The 25,449-nt window shown below is 36.9% G+C and overlaps 1 protein-coding gene across 3 annotated transcripts; it reads right to left on the bottom strand.

Moving 5' to 3' along the window:
- Window positions 1–143: 143 nt before the first annotated feature.
- On the bottom strand, window positions 144–25,244 carry LOC149734617 (uncharacterized). 3 transcript variants are annotated; one of them, XM_089880006.1, is made up of 13 exons: window positions 24,855–25,244; window positions 21,565–21,625; window positions 20,895–21,007; window positions 7,921–8,002; window positions 7,225–7,309; window positions 6,245–6,487; window positions 5,618–5,795; window positions 5,141–5,248; window positions 4,845–4,890; window positions 4,155–4,230; window positions 2,715–2,796; window positions 2,145–2,384; window positions 144–1,461 (listed from the first exon to the last, which is right to left on the bottom strand). In XM_089880006.1, exons 1-13 carry the CDS (start codon window positions 25,032–25,034, stop codon window positions 916–918), a joined length of 2,040 nt encoding a protein of 679 aa, XP_089736132.1. In that variant the 5' UTR covers window positions 25,035–25,244; the 3' UTR covers window positions 144–915. The 3 variants fall into 3 exon arrangements, with proteins under 3 accessions (XP_089736132.1, XP_089736133.1, XP_089736134.1); XM_089880007.1 differs by lacking the exon at window positions 4,155–4,230 and adding an exon at window positions 3,886–3,955 and having other exon boundaries at window positions 24,855–25,243; XM_089880008.1 differs by lacking the exon at window positions 4,155–4,230 and adding an exon at window positions 3,901–3,955 and having other exon boundaries at window positions 24,855–25,243.
- Between the last annotated feature and the right edge of the window lie 205 nt (window positions 25,245–25,449).

Genomic DNA, 25,449 nt, shown 5'->3' with positions numbered 1-25,449 from the left:
ACTATATACGAAATAAAATATTCCCCCACAGGTCACATACATGGTAACTCCGAAGTGGGCACGAGGTGTATGAAACAGAACACCCGTGTTATACAACTGTGCCATGCCCTGCCATGTAAGGATAACATTCAATTAATGATTGCTTCGTGGTACAAAGGCATATTTATTCACGAACTGCAACGACTAGTAAAGACAGAAGTACACACGGTTAGTGGTTTATGCACGGTACCTAGCTGTGTACAATGATTAGCGTATAAGCGAAGCGAACTGTAGCGTGATGCTCGAGTACTGGAACCTTATTTTCGCTGATTGATATTGGCGTGGAAGTGTGAAGGCCTACGAGATCACCGTTAAAATCGTTCCATTTCGTGTCGCGTGCTAAAAAAGTTCAAAAATACTGTTGGATTGTTCAATACGAATAAAAGGCCACGTGGTAAAAAAAAAACAGTAAAAACGATGCGTGACATTACTTTCACGTGTCCGGAGTCAAAAAAGTTGTCAAAACAAAGCAGCAACGGTACGGAAAAGTAAACGCCCGTCCGCAATCTCGGGTTTAAAAAGACAAGTTCGAAATGAAATGAAAAGAAAAAGTTGAGAACGAATATTCACTGCGCTAAAAGTAAAATTGCGATGGTTTTATAATAATATGCTCCACGAGAGAAAAGATAAAAAAAAAACATGATTTAAACGTCGTAAAAAATCCGAGGCACGAGTAAGGTATGGTTGGCAATTCATGCGGTGTTGGCACCACGCAAAGGTCGCTACACAAAACTTGGACGTGACGTCATCACAAGTGACGTCACAACAAATGACGTCATCAAGCCGGACACGCCCTCTTTTTATCCCACTTGAAGAATGCTGCGTGTTTGGCAACGCTACGTTTTTGGAGGAATCTCGAAAAAAACGACTGAGATTTCAGGATTTTCCTTCCAATGCTGATGTTGCACGGCGGGTGGAATTTGTACCTGGGTGCCCCCCACCGGGGTTAGCAGTCGTTGCTGCCCCACTTAGACTCATGGGTGACTGTAAGCCTTTGAAACCGGGTAGCCCCATGAAACCGTTCAAGGGGGACGGCGGTAAAGCGGCAAGTGTACTCATTTGCAGGTACGGTTGAAAGTGGGGGAAAAAGTTGTTTGAGTGGGGTGAATTCAGACCCCCAATGGGTGAACGGCCGGGGGAAAGTACGGTGGGTGAGAATAGGTTATTGCTATTGTTGGGGTGACTATGGGGCATCGGGGAATTCCCGAACGAGTTCGATCGCCGGTTGCGCAATTCGGTTTGAGTTTTTCCTGCAGTGTTGCCGGATTGAAGATGTCGCGATTGGACGTCGGTAAAAGATTTTGTGCTGGCAACACTGGGTTCTGTCGTTCGAGGTCTCTTTGCACAGTTGTGTCTATCAGCACTATGGTTGCTGTCGGTAGGGGAAGGTTCGTAGCTACTTGATGGTTGGTACATGTCTCTCTGTTGTTAATAGAAAACAAATTTGTAAAAGGGCGGTTACGGGAAATTAAAATACAGTAGGGTGGGGAAAGATGGAACACATATTTATTCCATTTTCTTGACCTATTTGGTATTAAACAAAGAAAAATTGAAATATTTATAAAACTGCATTTTCACGACTCCCATAGACCGTTGTTAATTTCTTAAAACACAATCTAGACAATATGTGCTGAAGGTATCCTATTTCCCCCACCCTACTATAAACTTATTAATATTTCTTTTGGTCAAATTTTCAGTCTTTTGTTAAAATATTTATTTTTATTTTTTTGACCATTCATACGAAAAAAAGTTTTTAAAATCCAGACGAGGACATTCGAATAAAACGTGGGTAAAAAACAAAGTTGGGGAAACAGCTGTTCTAAATTTATATTGTGTCTCGCAGTAACAGAATATAACAATATTGTACTGTGGGGTAAGATGGGACACGTTTAGCACATAATATCCAAATACCCGGATCGTGTTTTAAACAATTAACAACGGTCTATGGGAGCCGTGATGAAACGAATTTATATTTCTTTGAATGTTCTTTGTTTACCACCAAATGGGACGAGAAATGGAATGAAAACATAAAGGTCATCTCCCCCCACACGACTACATAAATTGTCTTAAATCAAAGTCAACATTTTAAACAAAGGAAAACTTACCGCTGATTTGTGGGCCTGCTTGTTAACATTATCATGCGATAAAGGTGGCGACTTTTCTTGCTTTATTAAATCACAAGGTATTTCCACATGCCCCCTGTTAGGTGAGAAACGGTCCCCTACTACAGACGAAGTTGATTGTCCGCCATTGTTGCTGCTTATGACGCTGGAGGTCGATAGTGACGTCATAGAGGGGTCGTCGAAGTTTGAGGGGGGACCGCCACCGTTGTCGGTCGGGGAGGGCTGTTAATCAAATTTGATTAATTATTTTTTTGTTGATGTTGTGATATTTAATATAGAATAAATTAGCTCGATTTTCAGTATATTTTGTTTGCATTATTGAATGAAATGAAACTACCAAGCAGGGTAATAAAAAATAAATCGTAAAAAGCAAAAAAGTTAAAAATTACAGAACCGGAAAAATTAAAAAAACCAAACGTTAAAAATCGAGAAAACAGTAAAACAAAAAAATAAAAACAGAAAAATTACTTTAAAAAAAACAACAAAAAACAAAACAGACGTAAAATACGTAATCTGGAATAGTTTAAAACGTATTCGGGCACATTTGTATACCTGGTAATGAATTGAATCCGAATCGTCATCTGAATCGTCATCGTCGTCATCATGTTGGTATCTTATGCATTTCTTTTTCCTCCTGTGACGTAACAATGTGTTATATTGCGCAACATACACGATGGCTTCATACGCATCGGGGTGAATATAGTAGGGTAGGAGAAGATGGGACACTTTTTCATTCTATTTTTTCTTATTTGGTGGTAAACTAAGAACATTCATAATAAAACCGTACCCCTACGACTCCCATGGACTGTTGTTAATTGTTTAAAACACGATCAGAGTATTTAGATATTATGTTCTAAAGGTGTCCCGTCTTCCCCAACAGACTTAAATATGTGTTACTACTGTGGGGTAAGATGGGATAGTGTTAGCACCTAAATCCCAAATTTTCCGATCGTGTTTTTAACAATAACAACGCTGTTTTAAAATCGTGAGAAAAAGAATGTAAAGTTCTGTAAATATTCTTTGTTTACTACGAAATGAGACGAGAAAACAGAATTAAAAATGTCCCATCTTACCCCCAGTAACATATATATAACTGCGATAAGTTGTCTATATTATATGGCTAACAATTTGGACAACCCATTGGTACACATACGCCCACAATGGTAGCAGCATCGAGTTTTGAACCTGATAACCTACAGTTACAAAACTTTAACCACTATTACATTTCTGGACACTTAGAAAAAATTATTTTTCGCTTTAAAGTAAATCAACACACACATTCCGTACTGGAACCAAATTAGTGTTTGAAAAATGGTCTTATTTAGGTTTAGGCTCTCAAAGAGGGTTTAAATATTCAGTTAAGACTGTGGAAGCTTTTGTCAGTTGGTATGCGCTCAACGGAAGCGGGAATTATAATCTCAATCAGCAGACACGGTCGTAAAATGAAATTAAAATTTAAATTATGCTGTGTCAGTTACGGTTTGGAAATAACGTGGAACGCTGAGTGATTCGGGAGTGCTGTAAATACGAACAATTCAATTAAAACACAGCGGCATGCAATTGTTTTTTTTGTGATTTTTTTTTGGTGGAATTAACACGCACACTTCTACACACTGCAAACCACAGCACGTCTAGCCCGCCCCACAATTTTTAACCCTGTGTGACGTCATGCGTTACGCTTGAGTGCGCACGCGTAGGGGGCGGGCGATACAACAAAGTCTACCTGCACGGTGCGCACCATAATTGCTGTTGTTCTAGACCAAACACAGCTCGGCATTTCTTGGGGTTCTGAGCTGTAGCGTGGATGTGTTGCGCATGCGTGGGTCGACACGGGCATGAGGTATTCCAATTTCGTATGACGGTTTTATGAAAAAGACACAATCCAAATGAAAAAATGCACAAAAATTTTTTTTTAGTAAAAGTTGTTTTTTTAAAAAGGGAAAAAAGGCAGTTCAAAGTGCAAGCATGCATGAGAGCGGACGCATAAGATACCTATCACTTAAGCTGTAATGTTGCATTATATTTGATCGGGGGTAGTGTCCTTGTATTGAAGGAAAGTAACTTGAAGCTGAAGGTAAGAGAAAAGAAAGAAGAAATAAATGAATGTAATTTATCTATTTATCCCCGCGTGGCCGGAAAACGACAGTCGTTATAACACAGGTGTTCTGTTTCATACACCTCGTGCTAGCTTACGAGTTACCATGTATGTTACTTGGTGGGTGACTGTTATTAATTTATTTCTGTATGGTTAACAATTCAAACAACTTAATAGTGACTTGCCAATAACATATCTACTATGGTGAAATAGTGGCAGCAGTGAGCCTCAAACCCAGTACCTTCTGGTTACAGCCATTAAAACAACTGTGCTATGATACCAGTTAGTTGTGTAATTTAAGGTGTCAGACAGAAAAGATTGTAAAAGATCAGAAGGCAGAAAAGAAATAGTAAGTTTTAAAGTGAACATTATATTAACAGGGTAGAAAATAGTTGTTAGATAAATACAGGGTAGAAATTAAATATTACTAAAACTGATAGTATGTGCTTATTTTTAAGGTGTAATAAATTCAGTTACTTTTATGTTTTGCATGTTACACCTATTATCTTGGCAAACAGAAATACTTTGTATAATTTATTTAAATAAGAAAAACAGTTATATAGTAACAGCACAAGTTAGAAACTGACCTGTGCAATCTTGAGTTTTTTCCTTTTTTCTTTTCTTTCTTTTACCCTGTTGATAAAACGTGGATTTCACATTATTTAATGATAGTACGAAATTTTTAAAACTTTACTTTTTTTTTTTTACCTTTTTACACAATTTTTTTTTATAATTTTACACATTTTTTTTTTTACATAGTTTCTCACAATACATGCTGAAACTATGTAAAAAATTGTTCTTAATTAGTAAGTGTTCTAGCAGATATAAGACACAGTTTTTTTGGTAAAAAAGAATTTTTGATAAAAAGCCAAAAATAACTTACATAATTATCTCTGGCACTCCAACCTGGAAACATCTGTTGGTGAAGTTGACGTTCTTTTCGAGCCATCTCGTAATATTTTTGTTGCTCTTCACGGTTAAGACTGTGCCACTGTAGGGTATTTGGGGTTATTTCTATATTTGAATAACCATTTTTGCCCATTTTTCTAAGGAATTACCCATTTTTGATAAAATATTATCCCATTTTTTTGGAATTACCCATTTTTTGATAACTCGTTTTTGCCCATTTTTTTGAGGAATTACTGTTTTTAAGTTATTACCCATTTGTCCTCCATTTTTAGGGTGAATTCAAGAGTTATAACAGGGGTGTTTTATTGTGAATCAGATGTTTATTATTTATATAACAGGGGTGTTTATAATGCGTTAAATGCAGTGGTTCGACACACCTCATGCTTCGACACTTAAAATGGACCTACAAAAAAACTTCCTATTTCTCGGAAATTTAGCAAAAAAAACGAACCTTTCTTCCAAGTATTTGGTTGATTGCCGCACTTTCTTTCAGGGTGCATTCAGCGACCACTTTTGCCCGTTGTTCCTTCATATAGAGCATGAATGCATTGAGTGGTTTCTTCACATATGGCCGACTTGGTTTGTCGCCTTTTTCGCGTTTCTTTGAGCCAGGTTCAGGTCCGAAATTTCTAGGGAAAATTTATGATTTAAAACTAATTTTTTAAATAAATAAATATTTCACTGGGAATTTTCAGATGCAGAAAATTTGGATTTTGGTTTTTAATACAGCAGTGCAAAAACATACATTTGTAACGCATGGACTAGAGTATGATGGGGAAAGATGGGACTTCTTTTCAATTTATTTTCTTGTCCCATTCGGTAGTAAACAAAGAACATTCAAAGAATTATAAACCGTATCCTCACGACTCCAATAGACGGTTGTTAATGGTTTAAAACACGATCAGGATATTTGACTATTATGTGCTAAAGGTGTCCCATCTTCCTCTACTACACATTTTGTGTAAATTATAAGCTTTTTAAATTTGCTGTGCAAACAAAAAATATTCAAGTATGTTGTGGGTCTAAAAAGTTAAAAAAAAACATATTTCTGAAAACAAAATTTAAAAAATGCACTTACTTTTTATCTACACCCCCTTTACTTTGGTTGTGACCATTAGGTAAATGACCAGGTAATGCCATAGCAGGGTGTGGTATCATAGTGGAATGCATGCCACTAACATGGGGGGGCACCAGTGGAAAAGGTGTTATGGCACTCATACCACCCGAAGTTGATGTAAATTGTGATGCAAATGGATATGGATATCGTAACATGCCCGCCATAGCACTAGCAGTACATATGAATGGTGTTGGGCTAGTTGGTCTGAAATAAAAACCATAATTATGAGAAAAAAAAAATTTAGTTGTGCATATCTTTAAGAACTATATGTGTATATATATATGAATGAACGAGTTTAATTTATTCTGTGATGTAATTCTGAAATGTGAATCACTATTACAAAAATAAATTAATTTATTTAAATTTAATATATTTACGTGTGCATACCTTTAAGAACTTATGTCCTATATATATACATATATATATATATATGAATGAATGTATTTATTCATTTTTTTGCATAGCCGGAAAACGAAAGTCGTTATAACATGGGTGTTCTGTTTCATACACCTCGTGGTTTCTTACGAGTTACCATAAACTTTGTGGGTAAATATTTTTTTGGTCATTTTTCCCTTTTTTTGCATTTTATGGCTGACAATTTGGACGGCCCATTTAAATAAGTATTAACATATCCAGTGGTCTAGGCAGCAGATTTTTGAACAAACCATTGTGCTAAACTAAAGTAATATATATGTTTTGTATAGTAAGGTGGGGGAAGATGAGACACATTTTCATTCTATTTTCTGGTCTAATTTTTAGTAAACAAAGAACATTCAAAAAATTATAAAACTGTATCCCCAAAACTCCCATAGAGCTTTGTTAATTGTTTAAAACATGACATGTGCAAAATGTGTCCCGTCTTACCCCACAAGACTATACACCTATATTATATAAAGCACCATGTTATATATATATATATATATGCATTTCAATGTTCTTACCCCCATGGACTAAGTGGGTTAGGTATTTGACCAAGTTGACCAGGTAGTGGGTACATAGCTGGTACATCATTATGTCGTGGTAAACCTGTGTGGGGAAATACTTTGTCAATAGGACTTAATAATATAGTTTATTTTATTTTTTACGAAACTTTATTTTTTCTATATTTTTTATGACAAGAACCATTTTTTTTGATGAAATCCACCTTTTTTGGGCTTTTTCCACTTTCTGTACCATTATACACTCATTGCGTTGGTGTCACGATTTTGGGATTTTATAAAATATTTCGGTTATTGTACCTATTTATAAATTTTCTACTGTTTTGTGCAAACAACAGCTTAATCTGTATACAGTTTTTGTATTGTGGAGGTTTTAGATGACATTAGTGAAACACTTTATATTGTTTTTTTTTTTGTTTCTGAAAGTTGAGTCTTATTTAATCATGTAATGTGGTAACTGATTCAGTATTAAAACATACACACAAATTTATAAGTCGCCAAGTATAGAACTTTTAGGCTTTTATTCTTATTTTGGGGGCTATTTTTCCTATTTCAAAGCCCCCAATTTAGTCAACCTATTAGTGACCACAAAAGAAAAGGAATAAAAAAGTGTTTTTAAGTAAGTAAACACACACGCTCAATGGTAGCAGCACCAAGCCTTAAACCCAGTACCCTCTGGCTATGTAATAAACATCTTACCTGGTTTCCCATCTATATCTGTAGGGGAAGGTGTACCATACAAGAAGTGGTGATATGCATAAGGGTTATAAGGCACTTGACTCTGTAATAAAAAGTTTCTTATGTTATTCAAAATCTTATGTTTAATATTCCACAACTGTCTTGAAATTGGCTTGGGCCTTTGGGAAATTCTAATTATCCTTTTTTGGTTACAACTGTTAGGGGATCACAAGTTTAATTTACTTTAAATATTATCTTCAGGCAGTTATTGCTATGGGGGTATGGAGAAGTACTCTTCAACTCCATATGTTATAACCAACTAAAGAGCTAGAGTTCATATATATGAGTAATGGTCCCATGTGCAATAAGTTAGGTGATTACAGAAGTAAAATAGCTTCATATAACAGATTGCATTACAGAACTGTATACATTTATTACATAGTATGCATATTGATCAGGCTTTATTAAACTACACGCTATGAAACCACTGATAGGCTGCATAACTTTCACTAATTAACAATGATCTGTATAAAAATTTTGACTGGAAAATTTGTAAATATACAAAAATTTTGGGTAAAAAATATGAGTTTTGGGGTCTTGCAAAACTGATTCAAAGTTCCCTAGTCAGTTGGGACCCTAGACAATTAAAAAAACACTAATTTAAAAAAATGTGGCTTTCAAGAACAATACACCATATCACTGACTACAGACAAAGTTTTAAAGTTTTTTTTCCAGAGTTTTTTTTAATTTTAGTGTGTACATTCATAGTAAACTACAAATAAATGATTAAAGTTTTTTTCCGTAATTTTCGCGTGCACATTTTTAGTAAAGTGCTGCAACAACAGATATTTTGTGTTGTCTTTAACTAGCCCTTGTAAAATCGTGTTGCACAATATACAATGTAGTGTGTTATCATAGCACAACATTGGTGCATCATGAGTGGCTTAAAAGTTGCAACAGTAAATTAGTTTTCTACATTTTGTTTGTGTATCTCGCAGCTGAAGAGGATTTTAAGTGAACAAGTGGCGCGAAGGGACAGGGCTTGAAATGGGAACAAAAACTGAAAGTATCTTGTTAACTGTTCCAACTGCACTGAGAGCTTTTGAAAGCAATTAGGAAATCACACACAAAACACTTAAGTGGGGACTCCAATGTATCTCACACTGGTCAGAAACAAAAAAGACAAGTTCAAAGTACACACAACAGTATTAAGTGCCTGGTTGGGCTGAGCTGTTTCAAAGTAACATGTTCAACTAATTAACGTAGCCATTGTGACGTCACACAGAAACCTGGGCTCGAATTTGAACTCTCGTGTGAGGCGCTATCACTTGAGCAACAATAAGCGACCATAATACTTATGTAAATATTTAGAGCGTTACAGGTTAATCCGATTTATCCGTTGCTGTGATCGTAAACTCGTGCGTAATCTGCTCTGTCGTTTACATTCTATATGCGGTTGCCAATTACAAAAATACTTATGGGTTGAAACCAGACGTCGGGTTAAGCACTGAGCGATGTTGGGGCATATACATACGGATATAAATGTCCAAATACTTCCTTCAGCGGCGCATTACTGCGATTTTGAGAGCGAAAGACAACATGCCTACTGCGCACTCACGCATGTGAGTCTCATGTCTATTTTCAGGGAGACGCGTGTCAGATGCGAACCCGAATTGGCTCCGGAAACCCAAAGTGCACCACAAGATAACAGATTTTACGCCCCAATGCGCACTGGTGACACACTGATAAATGTGACAGTCGCGCGGAAAAGTCAAACAAAATCCCACACACGTAAGTATTTTCAAGAAAGAACTGGCAAGATGTTCGTATAGAATAAATCCCACAGCCTTGCTAAGCAATTAGAATCGTTATATAGGTGCTAACGCATGTAGCGTTGACGTATGTAAGCATGTTAGTCAATCTCCTATAACAACCTGTCGTTGAATTAACACCTAATGTGTAAAGGTTGACACGAATTGCTTCAATCGTCGGCGCTGACAGCAAGTTTTCGTATATCCAGTTAAGTTTGGTCTGGACCGGTTTCAGCGGGTTATTTATCTTCGGTTCGATCTGCGCGGCACCATATACACGTCCCACGCGTTGATGTAATTGTTTGTATGGGCCGTTTTGTCAAATATTAATTCGGCGCAATTTGACAAACGAGTCACAGCGAATCAAGGGACACACTATTTGTCTGTGAAGCTATGCTGGGTAGATAGCTTGCGTGTAAGCCAAGATGCCACAGATAATGCAAATGAATACAAACATGTCTGCAGACACCTTGTCAGTGTAGCTTAATTGCCGGCTTGTTCACGCTGAACTAAAGCGTATAATCCAGCTGTGGCTTGAAACACGACTTTAGTCGGTAAATGCCATTACAGTTCGAAAGGTAAGTTTCTGCGGCGGTTGCGAATTTGTATTACAGGGCATTAAGCGCAGAGGTGGCGGGCCCGAAACTTGTTTTGAAAATACAGATTTAGACCGAAAACCGACGCAACTTTACGACGGTGAACGACTCTCTGGCTGCGTCTTAAGAAAACAAAACGGCACGAAGACACCCCCCACCGTGGTATTGTTACAACAGCTTCTGGGGTTGGCCAGCAAAAATATGACCACGTGATAACATCAAGTTAACATACCAACAGCTGGCATTGAACTTAAAATAGGGCGGAACATTATTACAAGTTAAACAGCACAAAAAAACGGTTCCGCAACATTTAGCAGTCTTTAAACAAAGTGAACTTTTCAAAACAGAATTTAATGGGTTGGTGGTTTAAAATGCAGTGTGTGGAATAGACAGTGCTTCAGTTAGGACAACTTGGTAAAAAATCAAGTTTTAATAGTCCAAGTATTTGTATGACTACATGTGCGAGTACCGCGCAGTCGGGCCACTTAAACTATTTTACAATTATCTCAAACGGAAGATCCCACTATGGTGGTACTCTCTTGACATTGTTTATTTTGTAGGAAGTCTCTGCGAGTCGTTCGTGCGTGATTCCGTTGATTAATGGCCCATGGCATGAGAAGTGTCAAGTACAAAAACTCTCCTTTGCGTATTAGCAAATGAGTGACAATACAAAGGCTTAGTGTACTTAGATGCCCAGTAGGGTGACTGTATTGCGTACAAGTGGCCTGTTTCCAAGGCCTGTGCACTTTACCGAGCGTTCGGTGTGGGCTAAATTATAACGCAGTGGGAAACCTAATACAGTGGGCTCCTATAAGTAGGGGGTCGCTTAGTAACTGTGTAACTGAGCGTAGTTTTTAGCGGACAATTGTGCGTAAATGTGCCTGCCAATCACCATGAATTACCCGACAAAACAACGTTTTTAACCTGCTCAGCAGAGCCAAAAACGGCACGGAAATAGAAGACAAATGATTCAAAACTACGACAGTGTAGACTAGGGCAGTTAATTTTAATAAACGATACGTTATAATAACGAATATTTTCTCTTAATTTGTCTTAACTATACCCATATTCACTTAACTATTATGTCAATACTAAAAGGCAAAATTTAATTAAATCTATTTTTCTTGTGGAATAAACGTTACGAACTCATCGTAAGTCAATGTTTTTGCCCCTTTTCCAAAAATATCCAAAAATTTAATGGTCAACGTACGCCAACAATTCAAGTATGTCCTTATCTTTTGAACAATGGGCCAGCCCTGTGGCTGAGTAATCGTAGTTATCTACAACTAATATAGTACTGTGGTGTAAGATGGGATACCGTTAGCACCTAAATCCCATACTTCCTGATCGTGTTTTGAACAATTAACAACGGTATTTTAAGGTTATATAATTTCCTAAATATTCTTTGTTTACTACCGAATGGGGCGAGAAAAGAGAATGGAAACAATACTGTACATCTATAAATAGTTTGGTTGTAATTTTTCGCAGCAAAAAAATGTTCGAATGTGGTAGCATCGTGCCCACAGAGCTATAACGATAGAATAGAATACGGGGATTAGTGGTTCGCGACAGGACATGATAGATTTCACTGTACATTCATTCCTACAGTACAAACAAACACACAAGACAGGCGTGCACTCTAATCGGCTAGACAAAGTGTGAATGGGACGGTAGTCGAATAAAAGCGTAACGCGACACTCGGTAAATAGATAGGTCAATTAATCGCAAGGATAGTGACAGGGGTAGGGGGGAAGTAACACCCACCTTTAGGAGGGTAAGTGATGTTTACAACATAATTGCGTCAACCCCTTTTAATCGAGCGCTTTTGAGCAGGACGACAATCGTGGACGGGGAATTTGTCGTCAAGTGCTGTCCAGCACCTGCGCAAGTGGTTCTACCCTTCTGGTCGCATTTATTCATCTCTTACTCTATATTTCGAGTTTCGAAGGGCTTGAAATCCCATTTAAGCGACACTACCGCAACCCCTTCTATTTAAAACTATTCTCTCAAGAAAAAAAACGACCAATTTAATTTAGTATAAATTATTAAAACGCGAAAGTAGTGATATAAATTGTTTTGGAGTATACAGAAAATTTAGATTTTGTTGGACACAAAACGCACTGTGTTGTTTTAAAAATGCACATATTATGTAACCGCACAGTTAAATTTCAACTGTACTGTTCATAGCACCTTCTAAAAACGTCTTAACCTGACGGGAACTTGGAAACCAAGACGAGAAAAACTACTCGAAACGTAACATAATCCTTAAAATTTTAGCTGCGACGCGTAAAAAAATTAGACGAAAACGCTACTTTTCGAAAACACCCCAAAAACGGTGACTGCTAGTTTGGCGTGACTCAAATCTTAGCGGTCACGCCTTTGATGCGCAGCGTTATCGGCAAGGACAAAACTCATCAAAAGTTAGAAACCGTGGATTTGGAGCCCCTTTGATGTGGCGTGTCGGTAGCATAGAAAAATATACGAATCAAAATGAACGGCCTTGTTGTACGTAATAGGTTACAACAGTCAATCGACTTTTTTGCATTTTTTACATCTTTTTTACCGTTTTTTAATACAAATATACACCATACTTGCGACACTTTCCTTTTGTGCATTTAGCTTAAAAAAATGGCATCCTTTTTAGCGTTTTTTTTTTAATAAAAAGCGGACCGTACCATCGTATAAGTACCAATAGGCATATATTGGCGTTTCCATTTGGGCATTACGTTAAATTGGCTGTCATTTCATGTTGCATTTAGCCGAAAAGATGTCAGAATTTTTTTTAATAGATTATATTAATTTAGTACTTTAAACATTTTCAGTTCATTTTTGTCGCATATACAGCAAAAAATATAGCAAAAATGTCAGATTTATCGGGTAAAATGACCAATAGATAACACTAGGTACAAACTAAGTCACATACATACACATAACGAATAAATCAGATCGGCGTTGGGCTATATATTAACGAATCATATCTGAAAATAAATGATGGTTATTGAAAGCACACACGCCGATCAATTAAACAATTTCTCTCTAAATATGTACGGGTCAACGTCCGTTTAAAATGACAGACTCAATCACACAAGTGTTAATTGAATATATTTCAAGTCCTAATATCCCGTCCTTTTAAAACCCCCAACATTCAAGTACGGAACAATTGGTTACCGCATTCAATCGATTTGGCAAAACTTTGATTAATGACAGATATTTGATATTGTGGGTTTCAGGCCTTTAAACTATATACGTGTATTCCTAACACTACATGTATTGGACTTCTATATATGGTTGAGGTCCTATATGGCGAGGTACGCCGGGGACGTGGCATTTAGGTCAGAGTTGTCCCATTAAATCAGTTCAAGCATATTAATACTGTGCATAAACAAAACAGGACATTTTTTTAATTCTACCCTATTTTTTGGCATCAATAAGTAGGTGTACCGTTTGGCGTATACCATGTATTTAATATTCCTATTTTCTACCATGCATTTATAGCTACTTGTTACGTTATACCAGTGTCTCCTAAGCTTTTGTAGGCGTACCACTTATGTTAAATGATTGTCTTCCAGGTTGTACCTGAGCGACTCATTTAGGTTTACCAATAAAAAATAACGGTAAACTTTAAAGCATGATTTTTTATCTTTTACTACTTTTTTTAAATAAGTAAAAACAGTATAGTTACTTTTGCAAAGGGGATATTCATTTAATACCCGATAAAGAAAACCAACCCAATGTGAAGGTTTCGCGGTTAAAATGGGTTGTAACTTCTAAGTGTGGTAAACTACATTACAAGTAAATTAATCCTTCGCTATTTACAACCAAACGCAAATAACACGGTAATTCTACGACAATAGACAGTTAACACGAGACTTTTCCGCAGTAATCGCCCCGTTTCTAAAGCTATAAACACTTCGACGCCGGTGACCGGCGGCGGGCGACGGAAATTTTTACTAATTGTTATCAAAACACTTCCCAGCGTGGTGCTAACTAATTGAAGATTAAACAAACGAAAAGCGTGTGTGCGTTACGGGATGGGCGAGTGTTCTAACGAATTCCGAGATAATATGTAACATATTTATACTTTGACTTAACTATTTTACCCTAATGAAAGCGGCTTGAATTTGGCGCCGAAACGTCGGTACAAAAAGTAAATTTGCCGGAAGGACTTTTTCAGATTTGTACCCTTTTACCGAAACGACTGTTTTGTGCAGAATTTTTCGAAGGACTGTTTCAGATTTACATGCTATACTGACAGCAACAGTTTTTTTATAAAGATTTCAATTAAATCTTAACATTTCTACAAAAACGAACGACTATACGACTAATTTAAATGAATTCCTTAAGAGATAGAAGACAGCGATTAATTAATGTCAGCTGTTGAAGGATAATACTAAACGTAACCTTGCACTTTTATAGTGCCATAAATAATACGCCATTATTATGATTTAATACCCGCAGAGCGACGCGCCATTTTGCTTGCTGTTAATAGTCTTCAATTTGACAAATGAATTTAATAGGCAGTTTGTGGTGCTTATGCAAAACTTGTGTATATTCGCATTTCAGGGCAATCGATACAAACAAGCCGGTTTTTACGTTGTTTTACCACAATTAACTTATGCGCGCGCTCGAATTGGCGCCAGTGTAACATTCAAAACTATTAAAATAGCCTAATCACGATAAATGACAACAGCATTATAGGATTTAGTGTAGATAATGCAGATATTAAAATATAAATACTTAGGCCAGGGTAAGATAATTAATGCTTTCATTTGACTTATTGTACCAAAAAGACTGTTTACAGAATTTTATAACTGTATATATCCTCATGTCTCCTAATTGTTAAAACGCAAATACAAAAAAATATGGGATATTATGTGCTAATGGTATACATCTTACTCCACAGTACTATATACCTTAAACTAAACAACGTATTTTTTTATAAAATAAACTTAAACTTACAGCTGTTACATAACCTGGTAAAACCCAGATTATACAGAACATAATGTAGTACGTGTGCCATTAATCCCGAATGCAATCGCTCTTATACTGTATTATAAAGCTGAGTCGCTTAAATCTCTCAATATTAATAAACGCCATAAGCATTTTGTGAGATAATCCCAAAACATAAACCGTAACAGAAAAAATATATAGTAGGGTGGGAGAAGACGGGACACTTTCAGCACATACCATCAAAATGTCTTGATCGTGTTTTAAACAATTAACAACGGTCTATGGGAATCTTGAAGGTACGGTTTTATAATTCTTTGAAAGTTCTTTGTTTACTACTAAATAGGACGAGAAAATAGAATAAAAAGGTGTCCCATCTTCCCCTATTCCACTATATAGCTATACATTAAAGCACAAAGCAGCTGCCACACATTCAAGGCATAGTTACAAAGAGCCGTCGGCTGTTTATGTTTTCTTGCATAACTTAACCAACGCAACGCACCATTAAATACCACAGTTCGAAATTTTGGAAAAAAAAATACATAGATATCTCAAACAAAACACACTTTTACTTTAAATGATACAAAAAAAGAAAACTATTTTCACAACTTTCTTAATTATAAATAAACATTTATTTTATAAATCTAAAACAGTCTTTCCGGCAATATATTTTGCGAACCGACAACTTATTTTGCGCACCGACATTTCGGCGACATGCTCGCTTTTATTTGTGTAAAAGGTTACCTAAATAAATACAACGTATGTTTTTAAACATATACATAATTATTGGGTGTACCTATTGTAAAAGTCAAGGTCTTATTGTAGCGGCGATTCGGTAAACGAGCATGGGCGTATATCCGGTCGCATCAACATCGTTAAGCACAAAATAAAAGCCGCTTATCTGAACTGGCGTGTTTGCGCTGGCCGGACAAATATGCTTCGAATATTATCCAAGCTTTTGCGCTGTTATTGATGTGACATGCGACAGATAAGCGGAATAAAGTGAATATGTTTGCAAAGTAACTGCGGGCAGAGAAATACACCATTGGGTAAATGTTTAAATTTAACACATATAGTACTGTGGGGTAAAATGGGATACCGTTAGGAACTAAATTCTAAATTACACAATCGTGTTTTAAACAATTAACAACATTTCAATATGAAGAGTCGCGGAGCTACGATTATATAACTTCGTAAAATTAATTTGTTTATTATCAAATAAGACGAGAACACAGAATGAAATGTCCTATCTTACCCCAACCTACTATACATGAATTGTGTAGTGTATACGAATAAAATTTAGCATTATTTTCGGATATATTGTGTTTAAATGTTTTGCTTTGCACGTTTGCTTTGTTGTACAGTGGGAATTAGGGAACCAGAAAAACCTGAGCACTTTTAAAGAGGGTATTTCCGTATAGAGACTACTGTTCGATATATGATGTGTTAATATATGGGTTTACCGTATTAATATAGAACCCATTATAATAAGATGTTTTGCTGCAGTTGTTGCCAGGCATGTAATACTGAACAGCCTTTTTGGTAATATTGCACAAAAGTTGCATGGTATATGGCAATACGTTATCAGTGTAATATAATCAAATTTACGTTAACACCATCAGTTTAAAATAAAATTTATCTTTTTTTACCAGGAAGGTCATTCGAAAATTATAATATTATGCGTCAGGTATTAGTAAATGGCCTTTCCAGGCTGGATAGGCTGTTTGGTTTTTAAGCTACTTTCATGACCGGGCAAGCGAAGCGAAGAAAATGTCAGCGCAGAACTGAGGTACAATGGTAGGGCAACGGTGCGTGAAGGCCTGGGTAGTGAGTACAGAGTGTACGGTAACTTGTTGTACCATCATATCACTATAATGTCAGATAAAATGACCAATACGTGTAATTAACACGGCCCATTATTTCGTAAAGTCATTTTTTTAGGAATTCGTCCATTTTGATACGAGTTACTACAATAAGCAATACGGTTTAATGATCATAATTTTTCTAAGGTTCCAATGTAGTATAGCGACCATATAAGCCAGTAAGCGTGACAAAACACAGCACAAGCGCATGACACACAGGAAAATCGAGCAGTTCAATTAGAAGGAGTGATGGCCATGCACCGGAACCAAACAGAGTATGTTTAATTCGGGGAGATTTCAAAAAAGGCGCTCTGAACTGTTTCTGCGTATATTACTGCGGGGTAGTATACGATTTTTCAATATCTTGTTTTATAACAATAAACAACGCTCTTTAAAAGTCGTGCGGCTGCGGTTATATAATTCAGTAAAAATTCGTTGTTTACTGCCAAATGGGACGAAGAAACAGAATGAAAATGTCCTATTTTTTCCGCTTTGCTATACTATGCAGCGGTTTATGACTGCCTGGTGTAAATCAGACCTAAATTCGCGCCTGTTCACTGTGGTGAAGTGTTATTTGCCGAGCGGGAACAGAGCGATTTATCCAGCAATAAAAACAAGACAAATTGCGCGCCTTGAGTAATCCACTTCAGGTTTGACACAATTTTTCCGCTTATAAACAGTAGGGGCATTAAACCGGTGATTCTGAATGGGAATAGGCGACCTGGTGTAAAAGCGGGCGTTTGTATGCGACGAGGGTCGTGGTGTTTGTATGAGTTCGTAGATTAAGTTAATCTAGTTCAAGAGACTCCAGTGGACGGTAACCACTTGTGACCAGGACTAGGTATGGAGAAAAGATTTGTGCTTTAAAATCACATTTTCTCTCTTAAATATATGGTACGTTGGGGTAAGATGGTACAGGTTTTTCATTCTCTTTTATCGTTCTATTTGGCAGTAAATAAAGTAAATTTACAAAACGTTAATTGTTAAACACACGAAAATATTAGTTTTAGGTGTTAAAAGTATCTTACCCCACAGTACTATTTAACGAACTTTAAAACAGCAAATAAATTCACAAAAAAAACACATTGTAAATTAGCAACGTTTTTTTCCTGGTGGTCCATACGGTCTTAATACGTTTGTAGCTTGATAAAGAAACTCGGACGCGAGTCGCAAATTATTTTAATGATTATCGTGAAATCCCGTCTTAATCTGAGCGAGCTCACCACTTCACAAGTCATTAAACAAACGAGGTCTGTCTCCGTAATTTGCGTGGGAATTTTAAAACACTTGGTAAATTGTGCTTCTCGTGAGCATTACAGCCGACAGTAGAACGGGTATTCCGATTACTGTCTGAGTGCTTCTTGAGCAGAGTCATTTCGGAAAGATTTGGGTCCCGCTTCCGATGTACCGTGTTCATTGAGGTTTAGCGGATCGTGGCAGTATTATGGACACGAGGCGTCTTTGTAGACATGGGGTTTTGATTGTGGTGATACGGAGTGTTGGTCTGCGAGGCGCGCAACCCTAATTCGTCGGTGAGTCACTCTTTGAACGGAAACCCTGTCGCTTAGTGATTGACACATCGAACATGCATGCTATGGACGACACAATTAGCATCAATTAACCCCACCCTGCCAGTATCGCTGAAAACCGCACTAATTGTGAATGATATTAAACAAAAGCAATCGTGTAATATGTACCGCTCAAGTTTTCGACCAACAGCTGCGGATATTCAATGCTCGCAAACCACTAAGGACGTTGTGAGCGGTAGGGTTAGTCGCTTTTCCACGAAAGTTAACCGAGCTTACTTAAATATTTGTTCGTTTGGTCAATCATTGCCCGCCCCGGCGATTACAGATTGCTGCCAGAATAACATACATAGCATAATTTGTACTGAGGCCTTATTCATAAAACACACAACCACTAAACCAGTAACTCAATGGTCAAGTCATATGCCAACAATTTGCCGAATTTTCTAAATTTTCTTAACCCAACCTCAATTGCGTAGCTGTATCAATGGCGTAATGGTACCGATTCTTGGAAGAGTGTATAGGAAAAATCGTGTCAATCAAAGGAATTTAATAAAGCGAAGTTCTGGTTTATAATGATAGTGGACGTCTACTTGAAGACGCACGGCCGGTTTTAATTTCTTGCGCCACCACAAATTAGCGGCTGTCAGAATTCGGACGCTTCTGCTCAAGCGTCTGCGTGTAATTAGATTGCAATTCATTGCGCAGTAATAAACTAACATACGTGGCACGCATTCCAGAAGCCTTGCCCATCGAACATTAGACGTCAATATTTCACTGATTGAGTTACATTGTTTACGTGTGCTTTGCCATGAGGCATAACACAGCAGATACGGCGCTGGGGTACGTCTGTCAACGAGTACTTCCATACAAACGCATGAGCACTGATACATAAATTATCTACATGGAAATACCTGTTATATCCGACGTGTACTTAGTTACGTGTATATAACGTAGATTGCTTTTGGTCTATGCCGTTTAGTACGCCTTTCTGCATGAATAGCCAATGACACGCGTTGCGATCCGCCCCGGTTTTTGTGCTTTAGGCGAGCCCGTGTTATCGTACATGTATGGTTTGATCCCCCTATGATGTATGACCTAATACAGGCTATTGTTATGCGACAAAGGCACCCGACCACCGACTATCGGGTTGGGTTGTACGTAACACGAAGCAGCAAACGTGGTGAATACGATAGTTGATGGTTTATTTGTGGGCGGTGAGTTAGAGTTACATTAAGTCGCTTCTCACGACGGCTAGATATCTGATATCCCACTTGGCACTCGTTAGGCGCTGGTAGCGCAAATTTTGGCACCGTTAACGCGATGTAGCACTTTGCATCGGCATGCTTAAAATCACAGAATATCTTGGCAATGAGCCAGAAAAATACATTATGGATCGAATTTTATGTTTCGGCGTCAAGGCGGTCGCCTGGAAATAATAAACTTAAAAATTCTGCGCTTTGGTTTAAATAAGATTGGCCAATTTAGAGTTTATTACACAAACTGAAATATGGGAAAAAGCCGGTGATGGACGAGCTGATATAAACGGTGACCCTATGTCTGACCGTTGTGATTACGGCAGATAACAAAACAGGTCTGTCCCTGCCAGACTTAAACAGAATAACCTTGTTATTTCCGAAACGTATCTCCATTTAGTGCGGATTAATAAGCTGGGGTGAAAAATTGGCGCCATCAAGTCATAAAAGGAGTTTTCAATCTCACGGGAGGGACAGCGGAGATTGAGAGGAAGCGGGTTAGATCTGGCTCAAACCGGTATTGTGTATACCACAAGTATCTAAGCGCTGATAAAGCCAGGCGATGCGAAGCATGCTAAATATTGAGTTTTGTGCTGCTTGCACTTAATTAGGGGGTGGCAATGCACTCGAAACTATCCAGGCCATGGTGTAGCATTCTGCCAACGGAAATATAACACGGCGGGGAAACAGGGAAGCACAAGTTTCATTTGTGTCACTCAAATAGGGAGTTAACTGCGGTATTGGAATCTGACATACGGGCAACACAGTAGCGATTCAACACATAGGCGGATTTAAAAACCTTAAATATTCATATAATACAAAAATAGTACCAAAATAAGTCTCGACTCCCGCATGGGTCAATTAAAATTCCTGACGATACCTAACTAGCTAATATACAGAAACTAAAAACAACATTTAAGCTAAGACAAAATAAAAAAAACTATCACAAAATTCGACTGAAATTACATAATGATCCAATAAAAATGATCCAACTTACAGACGATGGTAGAGACGACAACAACGACTGCTGGTTTAAAGCAATAGCAGCTCCTATATCTTGCTGAAGATAAGGGAAGTTTGGACGTGATGATGCTATATCACTTGGAAGATCTGTAAATTAAAATTGATTTGTAATTTTTTTCGAGTTTGTTGGTGAATATGTTTGATAATATTATACGCTACCAAAAAATAGTTCAGTGTTGATTGTATTCAGAAAAATAGGGTGGGGAAGATGGGACACCTTCAGCACATAATATCTAAATATCCGGATCGCATTTTAAACAAATAATAACGGTCTATACGAGTCTTGAGGATACAGCTTTATAATTCTTTAATGTTCTTTGTTTACAACCGAATGGGACGAGAAAATAGAATAAAAAGGTGTCCCATCTTCCCTCACTCTACTATGTTACATATTTTATGTAATTTATAATGGTTAATTTTGAATTGGTGAACATAGAATACTAGTTACGGAAGAAAAATAGAAAACAAATAGGGTGAAAACAAAGCAATTTATATCAAAACCTTAACATTGTAAAATTTTCGCTTTAACAAATCGTTTTTTTTGGGGGGGAATTTTCCTTTACCCAATGAGCAAGTGCCCTATGGATATCAGCTATTTTGTGTATGCTGTCAGTGAGATTAAAATATACGATGCGTTGTTTTACCTCTGTCTAAATCATCTGTACTTCTGTGGCTGGAATCTCTGTGTCGAGAGTTTACTTTTGCCTGTAATTAAAAGAACAGAAAATTAGAATCTAATACCATGCCCAAGGGTGCACTGTATATAGCAACATGACCCAGCGGTAATATCATATTCAAAAGATTTGTCAAACTGTCAAGAGCTAGGGGCTTGGAAAGTGTGAAGTTTAAGCCACATCACAGGGAATAGCAAAAGGGTATGAGGGAAATATTAATAATGTGTTTGTCTGCGGTGACCACCAGCTGTGAGAACATGTGTCAATCATATTTAAATTAAGATATGAAGTCACATATCACCCCAGCGTGCACTGAGGCAATCCTCATGTACACAGCCTCTAAGACAGGAAACCCACATCAATTAATGGAACGCAAAAGTAAAGAGTGTCTAAACTAACCCCCCAAGGATGCAATCTATACCGCTTGTCATATTACTGAGTGGAAAGGTTAAGATTGTAAACTCAAAACACGACTTTCTAAATTGGTAATACAAATACTGCCATTAATGCCTTGTGTACATATATACATAGTGGTGTAATACATTGAAGCAGCATATGAGTAGCTTGTTGTGTGCTTTGTGGCATTTACAGCGATGTAGCCGAGCTGTCAAAATAACTCAAACTGGTTACGCACTGTTGGATAGCAAGAATGGTTTGGTAACAGTTTTCCTTGTGCCCTACAAGATTATACCACCAAAGGTTAGAACGCAGCAGTTTCAAATTCCTATGCCTCACTGCGGTTAGTGCTCGCGAAACCAGCAGATTCTATGTGCTGTCATGAGTCTGAGTGAATGTTATTCAAATTGGAAAATTGAAGATAACACTAACAAATTATGACACTAACATTATATACTCATGTTAAGAAATTTTGTTGTTTTTCTTTAAATAATTTGGAAACAGTTGTACAATATACAACAGAAAGTTAGAATACAACAAAAATGTCATAGTTGAACCAATAAAAATAATCATAGAGCTCTTTTATGCAGATAAATACATAGACATCATTGTAGCACAATGTTCAGATTATGTGGCATATGAACTGACGTGATGTAACTGAATAAGTTGGCTAAGTTGTAGCGCAAAGCCTCAGGCAATTTGACTTGAACAGAAGCACTGGTGCATAAAATACTAATCTTAAGTTACAGGAACGTTAATCGACAGAGCCATCACTGTAAGAAGTGATATCATGCTGTGGCAGTTACTTTTAACAACATGTTAAATACATATGTCATGGATGTCACACTAATGTGCCAAAAAATGCCATAACCAACCACAAGGATATAGTTTACTTTCATGTGAAATGTTTTTAGTGAAAATAAAAGCATTTTGTAATTTTAATAGTCATAAATTTTAAAACTGCATTTGTAAAATTTTGTTGTCAGTATTATATTAATTATTTTTAAATTTACGAAGGTACAAAATGGCTTTAAAACAGACAATGTTACACAGTGTTTGGTTAAAACATAATATTATCACTGATTTCAAGTGAAATGAAACTCTTAATTGAAAGTTAAAATCTAATATGTAGGTGAAGGCTGCTTATTATTATGAAGTCACGAAAGTTTGGCAATTTTAAAAATCGGGTGTAAATTACAAATTTGCAGTCAAAATTTTAAGTATTTGAATCAGAGCCTTGAATTAAGGAGACACCCAGGGCAGTTGCTTCACCATGCTGACTGATAACACAAAGTCAGCCAGGCATGGTAAGATAAGCTGCTCAAATAAATACACCCACAGTGGTGTTTGCTTAAGCCAATTGTGCTTTCTGGAAGGGAAAGCATAGGCACCCACTAACCATGGCAAATTCACATTGAACAAGATTTTTGGGCAACCTTTGAATGGCAACTGATTTATTTGTGTACAGACTGAACAGTTCAAACAAAACACATTACAACCACATTACAGAGAACAAACTCTTTTAACTTTTATACCATGTACAAACTTGATTGGCAATTCAAGTCGCACAGACTTTGGAATTACAATACTTTAAAAACAACAACATTGTAGTGCATGTTGCTCATATTTTTGTAAAAACAAAAGCCTAAAAAAAGTCTCATAAACAACATTCTGTGCCAAGCACACATTCAAGTAAAACAAATTATCTGACAAAATATCTACTTAGCTAATACAGTTAGATTTATTCAGCTAAATATGAATTACATTGACAGCTTAATGCCAAGCAACAGTATGTTTACTCCTGAAGATTTACACTTACTACACAACTTAGTAAGTCATTAGTATAATGGATAACACAATATATAGTTGTTTACTAGAATAACTTGAAACATATTATGTCCACTTTAAGTTGTTGTATCATAATATACATAGTTCAGATTTTTACAACTTTTTTAAAACACCGGTTATTTTTAGACAAAGTAATACTATTCCTTGTAAGTTTACAAGTTTAATTTTTACTTTACTTTAATTGCTACAATTTGATTTAGAGTCTTGACTTTGTTTTGATCAAGCCATAAAACACATGGGACTTCACTAGTCAGTGCATGATACAAAATGGCCACCATAGACAAGAAAGCACTTAACATTAAGTGGCCTACAACATAATTTGATAACTTGGTGTACCAGTACTTAACCAAATTACAAAACTAACCAGTTTTTTAAACACAAACGGACAACAAAAAATTCTCGTTCTTTACCAAAATTTAAGTCTACCCAAACAGAACATTGAAATGCTGCTACAAAATACTTCCCAAAAATAGTATAGCAGTTTTGAAATATAATGTGCCTGGCTGTAACAGTTAAATATTTCTTAGTCAGTGTAAACGCTAAAGGGCAGTGAATGGCTAATAATTTTAACAGGTTTTTGTCTCAAACCATTTGCCATGCTGTACCAATACCATTACTACAGAACACACCATTTTACTCAATATATCACAGCGTTCTTACATTGCATGTTTGATGTTTCACGCATTTCATTAAATACAATTAGTTAGGAAGTTTACACATTCACCATTAACACCCACATGATAAAATTTATCTTCGCAAATATTTTGAGCGCTTAAAAACTGACAGTTTACAAATTTTACCAGAACATGGACAATTTTTGCTGAAAGAACTGATGAGTGTAAATTTTCAAATGTGGTTAAAAAGTAGCCCTATGTAACTTATTTAAGGTGCTTTACTGAGCCACAAGTAGTTTACACACCAACTAAAACGCTAATATGTAATTTTAGAATTACTTTTCAGCCTGCAGCATTCGATTTTCACTGAATACACCAGTTTAAAAGCAGAATTTAACTTACCGGAACATCGTAAGATTGTCGCCTGTGTGGGTCTCTGTCTTCTTCCTCGACTAAATCACCCTTTATGTTGTCAAGTTCATCATTTTCATGCCACCCTCGTTCGTCCTCTTCGCCTACCCTTTCATCGTTATAGGTTTTTGGCTCATCATTGGCAGCTTCATCCGAGTTTAACTGAGGCATTCTTTACTCCGACTCGCTCCAAGTAATCCAGTACGCGCTGTTATGCGATCAAAACTATCTACCGCATCAAAACCAGAGATGCCAATCACCGTGCGAGCGTTTCAATAGCGCCGTATACCGGAAGTTGTTGTGGCAATACCGCCTATCAAACGCCCCTTTTCAAAGGAAATCTGCTAATTCTGTTCGAACACGGTTTATTTATAAATGAATTGAGGTGGGGTTATTTATAACCTCGACACCTGAACCCGACTTATTTTAGGCTGCAGCAGCATACATATCGGATTTCTAGAATTATTAAAATACTGAAAACAGACCGCATGGAACCGGTAGATTTTATAGGTGAGAGCATTTAAGAGAAATGTCTTGATCAATGCTCACAGTACTGGAACCGCATGTATGCTGCAAAAGCTTAGAC

The sequence above is a fragment of the Ciona robusta genome, chromosome 6, assembly GCF_009617815.1.
Source record: "Ciona robusta chromosome 6, ASM961781v2".
NCBI lineage: Eukaryota > Metazoa > Chordata > Ascidiacea > Phlebobranchia > Cionidae > Ciona > Ciona robusta.
This window is presented reverse-complemented; position numbering and strand designations above follow the sequence as displayed.

What these genes read in the sequence shown, in the direction of transcription:
- LOC149734617 (XM_089880006.1), bottom strand. Translation starts at nt 25,034, where the DNA reads ATGCCTCAGTTAAACTCGGATGAAGCTGCCAATGATGAGCCAAAAACC. An exon ending in AAAGGGGGTGTAGATAAAAA is followed by an intron (nt 5,796 to 6,244) that starts GTAAGTGCATTT and finishes AATTTTCCCTAG; the next exon opens with AAATTTCGGACCTGAACCTG. An exon ending in ACCAAATACTTGGAAGAAAG is followed by an intron (nt 5,249 to 5,617) that starts GTTCGTTTTTTT and finishes AATACCCTACAG; the next exon opens with TGGCACAGTCTTAACCGTGA.